This window comes from Solanum dulcamara, chromosome 3 (genome assembly GCF_947179165.1).
Source record: "Solanum dulcamara chromosome 3, daSolDulc1.2, whole genome shotgun sequence".
In the NCBI taxonomy this organism is placed as follows: Eukaryota; Viridiplantae; Streptophyta; class Magnoliopsida; order Solanales; family Solanaceae; genus Solanum; species Solanum dulcamara.
The window spans coordinates 62,240,765-62,251,160 of NC_077239.1; the positions used below are offsets into that span (position 1 = coordinate 62,240,765).

At 34.5% G+C, this 10,396-nt stretch overlaps 1 protein-coding gene across 1 annotated transcript; it reads left to right on the forward strand.

Moving 5' to 3' along the window:
• Positions 1-8,000: 8,000 nt before the first annotated feature.
• LOC129881677 (pentatricopeptide repeat-containing protein At2g17525, mitochondrial) lies at positions 8,001-10,195 on the forward strand. The gene has a single exon (XM_055955800.1). The coding sequence runs from the start codon at positions 8,133-8,135 to the stop codon at positions 10,011-10,013; it is 1,881 nt and encodes a 626-aa protein (XP_055811775.1). The 5' UTR covers positions 8,001-8,132; the 3' UTR covers positions 10,014-10,195.
• Positions 10,196-10,396: the final 201 nt, after the last annotated feature.

Here is a 10,396-nt window from a genome sequence, read left to right on the forward strand (position 1 = left end):
TCACCCTTCAGTAGGTAAGATCAATAACAGAAGCAACACAACCCATAACCCTAACTAAATAATCACAAGTACCGCGGTAGTAGACTTATAATAACCCTTCCTGATAAACATCCACCCTATCAAACTGTTGTTGAGATTCTGATCTTGATTAGCGCAAAATCATCCTCATCACATACTATGTAACTCATTCTTTCACGACGAACTTCACAGTCTGTAGTCTGTGAGGGAACAGTGCTCACAAAATAGTCATTCCCCTAACTATATCATTCTCAATTGTAGAACCACTTCAAACATCGGGTAGGCTAAACAAGTATCATTCTCAATGCTTAACCACTATTCAGAAATATAAGACGTTCATATAATTCTCCATACCATTGTTCCTCTTCCTATACCATATGCTCAAATTACATTATTGAACCTTAACCTTACTTACTCTTTTAAAATTGTTGTGCATTACAAGTCTCACCATACACCATTTCCATAAGTTTATTACTTCCACCTCCAAATTAGATCTAGACCACGTGATGAACTTTTAACTACACGCACATAAAATCAGGCAAGAGTCACCCCTATATGTGAGAGAACGGAGTTAGGCAATAGAAAATAGATCGGATCAAGGATGCATGATAGAGAATCAAAAGGTGAAGATATTTCATAAAAGTCTTCATAACCTCTCGAAGATAAGTACAAACGTCTCTGTACCGATCCTTAAGACTCTACTTAGACTCGACTTGTATACATGTGAGACCTATGAACCTGGGGCTCTGATACCATTTTGTCATAACCCGAATCCGGGTGTGATGGCACTCATCTCAACCCACCAAGATAAGTCAGCCTAATAACCAACGAAAAATAAATGCGGAAGTAATTAAGATAAAGAGAGGTTTAACTTATTTAAAAATAAATAAATAATCTCAAAATCCCTCAAGACTGGTTGTCACGTATACAAGCCATTAATACATTACCGAAATACGAAATAAAATACAGTCACAATGTTTTCGTCTCTAGAATAGGACTGAAACATAATAAAAGAGTAAGAGGTGTCCGCTAGATGGATGTAACTAGCCTCGGATGTAGTAGAAAATAGTAGGAGATCAAGCAGATCCGGGCTCACAACCTACACAAGTGTAGAAGCAAGGGGTGAGTACCAAACAACACGGTACTCAATAAGTGGACAACTAAAAACAAAGCAAAGCTTGATAGATAGAAGTACTCCTGTCCTCCCAACCGAACCTCCTTAACTATAACCTGCATAAAACCAGCCCAACTCTACACTTGTACGATAATAAAAGTAATACAGTCCACGAATACTCATCAATAGTCTCATCAATGGATCATATCAAGTCAAGTTCAACATCTACAGAGTAATAAAGGGGTAAACACGAATTCACAATTATCAACAAAATGCGATGCAATGCAATGAGATGATGCATGTCTGTCCTATCGGTACACATCCGCTGAATTACAGTCTGGAACCCATGGGGGATATTTCTGTCCATGTAACCTGCCACGGAACGTTTGGCCCATCCCCTCAATATATATATCTTGCCACAGAGCGTGTAGCCTGACCCCTTTGTTTCATAATACCAGTCACGGAGCGTGTGGCCCAACCCCTTTGTTTCATATCATTTTCAGTCTCAACACAATATGTCAGAACCAATACAATAAATTCATGTTCATATAATTCACGATAATAACATGAAAATAATAATATTCTTTCCTATCTCACATCAACATAGTCATTTCACATATCCAAAATAAATCCACAATCACAACATATCAATTCTACCAATACATGTCATTAGATCACTATTTTATACCCCTCATCTCCATTTTTAAGGCCAATCATATAGTCAATAACCAGTCTAATTCTCATTACTCCTTAGTACACATAACACGGAAATACAAGCATCTACAAGCTTAAACTGAGGTTTGGAAATTCACTTGCCTTAATTAATTTAGTAATCACTCCGGAACTTGAGCCTTCCCTTTTCGGTGGACCTCCAATTCAACATAATCTAGTCAAATAAATAACCACAATAAGATTTCGAAACTAACAATACCCATATTATTATATGTCTAGCCTAGACCCAAAACCTACCCAAATCTATAATTAAGTTCCTAATGTTGATGTCAAATAACATGTCAACTCTCATATTTCCAAATTTTAAGCCTAGGGTTAGGTTCTAATTTCCCCCAATATCATAAATTTAATAGAATTCATAAAATATAATATACCTAATATTTAATTATCTATATCAATATATCAAAATTCGGGAACTAACTCATTCTATGTCATTGAAGTCAAATCTATTTTTTTTTCCGATTATGTTCAATCATGATAAAATAAACTCACATGTCAAAATTCAGTTAAAACGGATCGTTGTTCTACCCCCAAATCAAGATTTTATATGGATAACCTTAGGGTCATATTTTGTTATTTTAGCATTGTTTCTCCACCAATATACCCTAAAAATATGTTCATAATCACATAAAAATTTAATGGAAAGGATGAGAATAATTACCTCGACGCTTTGGAATAAAAATTCATATTTTTCTCTTCTCCTTTATTTTTCTTTTCCCCTTTCTTTTCTTTCTTCCTCCGTATTTTTTTTCTCTAATTTTTGTGTTTGCATCGATGTTTTCGTTATATCTGATGGCATTAAGCCATCAGATTATATGTATAAATATATAATTATTATTATTTTTTTTCCTTTTTCAAACTAATTATGTATTAAGATTTACAAACCCTACTAACCTATTTTAATAAATATAAGAAAAGTGGTATTAAATAAGTTAACACTTTAGCCCATCAATTAAATTAATTGTTTAAAATTACCCATCAACTAATTAATCGAAGTTATCGAATAGTCCAAATAACTCATTAAAATTTTACGGAAAGGGTCTCGTATGAAAGGAGGAGGACTTGTTCTCAAAATGACCTAACGGGTCATTATAATATTATTAGGATCAATTACTAAGTATTTGAAGTGTATTAGATGTGGTTTAGGATCATAAAAGATCTCTAACACCAAGCCGATTCCAAAGAGTTTCTATCGGCTAAGTTTTCCGATGAGTCCGTATAAGGGTCAACTTCAAATGACCATATCTCCTATAATATACCGAATTGGATGGACTATGACCTATAAAATTAAAGGTATTTGAGTCTTCTTTCCAACTCCACCAAGATTGTTTTTTTCCAATTTCGGAGTCAAAAGTTATGACCATTTTACTGGAGATGCTCTATCCTGATAGAAGTTCGCGATGGATCTGCGACGCGGAAAGGACACGGACTCCACTGCCTAAGACGAATGACGCCCCCTTTATTTTTTTAGGGTATTGTTTTCCTATAACCCTTTGGGAAGTTATTCTAATGTCCTTAAACTTGTAAAATCAGTTTTCCTCATTAAAAACCCTCTCATTCACTTCTAAACATCAACACTCAAGAATTTTCAAGAAAGCATCAAGTTAGGGTTCTTTTTCAAGATTCTTCAACAAGGGTTTTCAAGAAACAAAATCCAAAAATTTCAAGAAAGGGTCTCTTGATTGTTCTTCTTCAAGTTAAGATTTTTCATCAAGACTTATGGAGCTTTTAAGGTATGTAAGGCTAACCTAAAATATGGATTGAGTTCTTCCATATGCCCCATAGATGTGTTGGATAGAAATTGTGAAAGACTTGAACCCTCCATGAACATTTTCTTGAATTTTCCTAAAACCCTAGAATATCTTCACATACTATTAATTGATTGCTGATTTTCATGACTTGAATTCTTGAATAATTTTCTTTCATATTTATTTCACAAACCGTAATTACATATTGACTACCATGATTTTTTGTATATAAATTCATATGTATTGATGGTGTTCTCGAATTGAGTTTTGTTGAGAGTATGGATTCATATATTCATTCACATGAACCCAAGATGAGACTTTTTTTTTTTATAATTTGTTTTGAGGTTGAGATTGATAGTTTTACTATAAATATTGCTTTCAAAGGAGATGATGTATTTTTGTTAGTGAGTGTGATTGAAATTAAATATAGAGATAAATGGAAATTGTGGAGCAAGATGTTTGATGATGATGTGAATGATGGTTATCTTTAACATAGGTAGAATGATTGATAAAGAGGTATGTTGATGATGATGTTTGAGATAAAATGGATTGGAGTCTAATGTGACTACATGATATGTGATTTGCATAATTTGATTTGACTGGAGTCATATGAGTATAAATGATTGTCTGAGAAGGAGTTTTAAATAAATGATTTGTGAACATTTTTGCATAAACTATTTATACACTATTTTAAGTTTAAAGAATGATTATTTTCATCTTTGATTTAAAAAGATTTTAAGCATGAGTTGAGTTTGAGAAGTCTCTAAATTATCATTTTTTGAACATGAGTATTTTGAGTATAAACGAGTTGAACATTTTTACATAAAAATATATATTTTGAGTTTGAATTGAGGAGTTGAAATTATGTTTTAAATGCATCTAATATTTTCTACATTCATTGAGTTGAGATGGTATCAAATTCAAAAAGGGAAGAGTTTGATGATTGAGATGAGTTGATTGTGAATGAAGGTCCAATGAGACCAGATTGATTGAGTTTTGAAAAGAGTCCAATGAGACTAAATGAGTTGATTTGAAACTAAGTCCTAAGAGACTAAATGAGTATTTTGAATATTTTACTTACTTGATAGATATGAGCATATTGAGTCTTGGGAGGAGTATTGAGCACCGAATTGGGTAAGAGTATAGTCCATACTCGAACCAATAACTATGTCGCCAAACATAGGAGAGGATTGGACCTTTAAAGTCGGATGTTTTCCAAATTACTGTCCTGACATGATAGGACTTGATTGGTTATGGATCCATGATTGTTGATTCGTTCTTACCTTGGCAAGGTATGAACGGACGTGGCAACAACGTCGGCTTGTTGTACTATCACTGGCTCATAAGTGATAGTTGTCGGTTAGAGAAACTCCCAATTTGAGTGGATTGTGCATGATATGATTGGTTGATTGAGATTGTTGATGATTGAGTTCGATTGTAAAACATTGCTAAATTCTAATTTGCATATCTATTAAGTTGAGTCCTTTGACTTTATTGTTGATTGGATTGAATATGATTGGATTGGATCGGATTGAATATAGTTGGATTGGATTGGATGGTATGTGAGTGAATTGTAAACTATTGGATTGAATTGGATTGTACATAATTGGATTGGATCGAATTGTATATGATTGGATTGGATCGGATTAGATCGGATTGTATATGATTGAATTGGATTGAATTGTAAATGATTGGATTGGATTGGATTGAATTGGATTGTATATGATTGGATTGGATTGTATATGGTTGTTTTCTCTCTAAAATGTGTCCTTACTTTAGACTTATGACATCTTGATTGAGTCTCTCTTATCTTTATGACTAGAGATATTTGAATCGGTATTGTCGATCTTGACACATGTTTCATTCTGCCATATTACATACTCGTACATTCCACGTACTGACGTCCATTTGGACCTGCATCGTTTCATGATGCAGAGACAGGTTTAAGAGATCATCAATAGGCTCACCGTTGAGGATCTATTCACACTCAGCTTATTGGTGAGTCCTCCCCTACATTCGGAGGAAACCACTTATGTTATTCTTGCGTCGAGTTTAGTCTTTCCATTCCAATTTGAGGTAGCCATGAACCTATCATTAGCACAAATTAGATAGTAGTGATAGAGGCTTCATAGATTAGATAGTGATGGATCGATTGAGTATTTTATTTCCTTGAATTGTTCTTGTCATACTATTTTAATGACATAGATTGGAGTTTGATTTGTTGGCCCATGGCCTTTCTCTCTTGAGTTAGATTGTTGATTTGAATTGTCCACCTAATATTCTCTTTATTTTAAGTCTTCCACTGATTGAATGAATGAACGGATGTGTGATCAGGTCAAGTGGTTCGCTTGGGAGCTAGCAATGGTTTCTGAGTGCCGGCCACGTCTAGGATACCCTCCAGGGGTGTGACAACCATTTAGCTTCTTTCTCATCTCTATCTAATTTCTGTGGATAGATATTAGTATATCGTGTTAATTACTCCCTTGTTCACTTTTACTTATCTCATCCATCAAACATATATTTATTTTTTTACTTATCATTAACATCTCAAGAGAAATTTTTTTTTCTTCATGTTTTACAATCAATATTAATTACTTATTTTTCAAATCATTCCTCAAGATTTAATAGTCCCTCCTTCCCATTTTATGTGGCACCCTTTGACTTAGTACAATATTTAAGAAAAAAAGAAAGACTTTTGAAATTTGTGGTATAAAACAATCTTTAGATATTTGTGTGTTCGAAATTCATTTCGTTAAGGGTAAAAATTGAATTTTAAAGCAATTTTTTAAATATAATAAGGTCACATTCTATTTAGGACGGACTAAAAAAAATTAATGCCACATAAAATGGGACAAGGGAGTATTAAACATAAATTAATATGAATATTGTGGTAAATTAATAATATCAATCATTATATTTGAAAGGGCATGAAAAGTCCAACCTGTACCAGTAAAAGTGAATAGAGAGAGTACTCCCTCCGTTTCAATTTGTTTACGTAAAAGAATCAAATTTATCCTGAACTATTCAAAATAGCTCAAATATACCATTCAACTATTTTTAGGGATCAAATATACCCTCGTCGTTACCAAAAGAAACCAAAAATATCCTTCCACTTAACGAGTGGCCATTAAAGCTGAGGTGGCAGTGCCACATGAAAAATAATATATACATGGACAACCCACGTCAGCCTCTCTCCCTCTTCCTCTTTAGTTCAGGGATATTTTTGACCTCTTTTTTATAATTTTAATTTTTTTTTCTACTTTTCCTACACCACCACATACCCCTCCCTCCACAACCCCTGCCCACTTTTTTTTAATTATTAAATATTACTTTTTAAAATTTTCTATAACACCAAAATACTACCCCACCCCACCCTCAACCCTCCCCAAAAAACTGTTTTTTAATGTTTTACATTTTTTTTTCAGGAAGTGGGTATAGATAATGAAAAATAAAAACTTTTCAACATATTTTTTTGGAGGGTGGGGGGTATCGGTCATGGAGGAAGGGCGTCGTGGGGTAAAAAATAAAATAAAAATTTAATGTACTTCATATTTAATTTACTTTTTATAAAAAAAATTTATAAAATTAAAAGTTTGAATGGTTAAAAATTTAAAATTTTGGAGGGGATGGTGGGGTGTGGGAGGGGGGGGGGGGTCTGGGGTGGGTGGTGTACAAATTTTAAAAATAACTTTTAACACTTTTTTTAAGAACTTTTTGTTTGGGTGGCAGGCTGAGTATGTGATGGCGTAGAAAATTCAGAAAAAAAATAAAAAACTTAAAAATAAAATAAAATAGCGTGGCGGGGGGGGTGTTGAGGGTATGTGGTGTTGTAGAAAATTTAAAAAAACTATAATTAATAATTAAAAAAAAGTGGGTGGGGTTGTGGAGGGATGAAGTGTGTGGTGGTGTAAGAAATTTAGAAAAAAAATTAAAATTATAAAAAAGAGGTCAAAAATACCCCTAAACTAAAGAGTTCATATGGATATTTTTTTCCATGTGACACTGTCACGTCAGCTTTAACGGTCAATCGTTAAGTGGAAGGGTATTTGTGGTCTCCTTTAATAACGGCCGTCCTACCTTGGTAGGAGTAAGGTCTGCGTACACTCTACCCTCCCCAGATCCCACGTTGTGGGATTTCACTGGGTTGTTGTTGTTGTTGTTGTTGTTGTTTAATAACGGCGAGAGTATATTTGATCTCAAAAATAGTTGAAGGGTATATTTGAGCTATTTCAAATAGTTCGAATATAATTTTGACCCTTTTTAAATTTGTTTATATAAAAATTTAATTAAGTAAATAAGATTTTTAAATTTTATAGTTTAAAATTAAAATCATATAAATGTACCAAAATATTATCGACTCAAATATGTCAATATAGAAACTATGAAATTAAAGAGTTGGGAGCATTTATTACTAATTCAATATCTGAAGCCAGCGATGGAATGGAAGAGCTACATGCGAACTGACTAGTGAGAAACGCTTTTTAAGAGTTGTTAACTTGTTATGAAATTTAAATAGCCACATGCACAAAGCCTATAAACTCTCTCTCTGTTTCAGTAACCGAATTTATCGAGCATTTCTCACTACTCAATCAGAACCAGTAATGAGCAGTCCTGTCCCAACTCAAGAAAACATCACCCGTTTAATTTTGGAGCAAAAATCTGCAACTGAAGCTCTTCAAACCTTTAGATGGGCCTCCAAGATTCGCAATTTCACTCACAATCACTCTACCTACAGAGCTTTAATCCACAAGCTCTGTAATTTTCGGCGTTTCGATTGTGTCCAGAAGCTGCTCGACGAAATGCCTAGCTCAATTGGGTCAGCCCCAGATGAGGATACCTTCGTTACCATTGTACGTGCCCTTGGTCGTGCTGGAATGATTAAACAAGTCATCAAAGTTCCTGAATTGGTGTCCAAGTTTGAAAAGAGACCGACTCTGAAGCTCTACAATTCGATTCTTGATGTTCTTGTTAAAGAAGATATAGACATTGCTAGAGAATTTTATAGGATCAAAATGATGGGAAATGGAATTCAGGGTGATGATTATACTTATGGGATTTTGATGAAAGGACTTTGCTTGACTAATAGGATTGGTGATGGGTATAAGCTGCTTCAAGTGATGAAAACTCGTGGCATTATGCCGAATACTGTGATTTACAATACACTTATACATGCACTCTGCAAGAATGGGAAGGTAGGGAGAGCAAGGAGTTTGATGAGAGAATTGGTTGAACCAAGTGATGTGACTTTTAACATTTTCATATCGGCATATTGTGGAGAGGGGAATTTAGTACAGGCTTTGGTGATGCTGGAAAAGAGCTTTAGTAAAGGGTATATTCCTGATGTAATTACGGTTACTAAAGTAGTAGGACTTCTTTGTAACGACCGACGTGTTTCAGAGGCAGTGGAGGTACTGGAAAGAGTTGAGGAAAGAGGAGGTATTGTTGATGTTGTGGCTTATAACACGTTGATTAATGGGTTTTGTAGATTAGGGAAAGTGAAAGTTGGCTGTCGTCTTTTGAAGGAGATGGAGTTGAAAGGGTGCCTGCCAAATGCAGATACATATAATGGCTTGATATCTGGTCTTTGTGACTCCAAGATGTTGGATTTGGCACTTGATATGTTCTATGAAATGAAAAGGATTGGGATAAATTGGAATATTATCACATACGATACTCTTATCCATGGATTGTGTTCGGGTGGGAGAGTGGAAAATGGATTGAAGATCTTAGAAGTAATGGAGGATGATAAAGGGGTTTCAGCATTTCATATTCGTCTGTATAATGGTGTAATATATGGATTTTACAAGGAAAACCGTTTGGAAGAAGCACTTGCATTTCTAAGGAAGATGGAAAATTTGTTTCCACGAGCTGTGAACAGGAGCTTGAGAATACTTGGTTTCTGTGAAAATGGCAACATTGGTGAAGCAAGGAGGGTCTATGATCAGATGGTCGAGGAGGGTGTAATGCCAAGTGCTCTTATTTATGCAAACTTAGTTAGTGGATATTTCAGCAAAGGATGTATAAAAGAAGCATTTGAGCTGATGAACAAGATGATTGGGCGTGGTTATCTTCCAGTTGCATCAACATTAAATGCTTTGATAATTCTGCTTTGCAAGCAGGGTAAAGTTGGAAAGGCATCAAAGTTGATGGAGGACATCATAGGTAGAGGCTGCTTGCTGGACTCTGGAAGTTACAGTCCATTCATTGATGTCTTCTGTAGCAATGGAGATTTCCACAAAGCATTTATGTTCTTTCTACAAATGGTAGAAAAGGGTATAGTTCCTGATTACCACTCATGGAATACATTACTTGTGTGCCTTTGTCAACAAACAAGTTGGATAGAAAGCAATAACAAGAACTGCCGTTTAACTAGCCAACTGCAGTTTATTATACAGACATGATCAGTCACTAGGTATGGGCTGCGTTCTTTGTTACCTTTACAAAAGCTTTGGTATTTTCTGAGGTAAAATTGGTTGAACCAAATGCACTTAAACTATCAAGATTGGTGTGTAAGATTTTCCATTAGGTTTTACTAAATGTGACCCACGTATTACTAATTGAATTTATTTAATTATTTTATGTATATTATTTGGTGATAATATTTGGCAAAAGGTCTAAATAAGGTTGGACTCTTTGGAAACTTATCCTTTGATGGGAAGGATAAGAAGTCTACTGTGGGTTCGTGTCTCCACTACACTTGATCATCTAAGTTTTCTGCACTTGATCATCATGGCTAGATGTATTCGTGAATTCTTGATAGAATACATGCATCCACTATTTGTCA

Coding starts and splice junctions, on each gene's coding strand:
- LOC129881677 (XM_055955800.1), top strand. CDS start 8,133: ATGCACAAAGCCTATAAACTCTCTCTCTGTTTCAGTAACCGAATTTAT.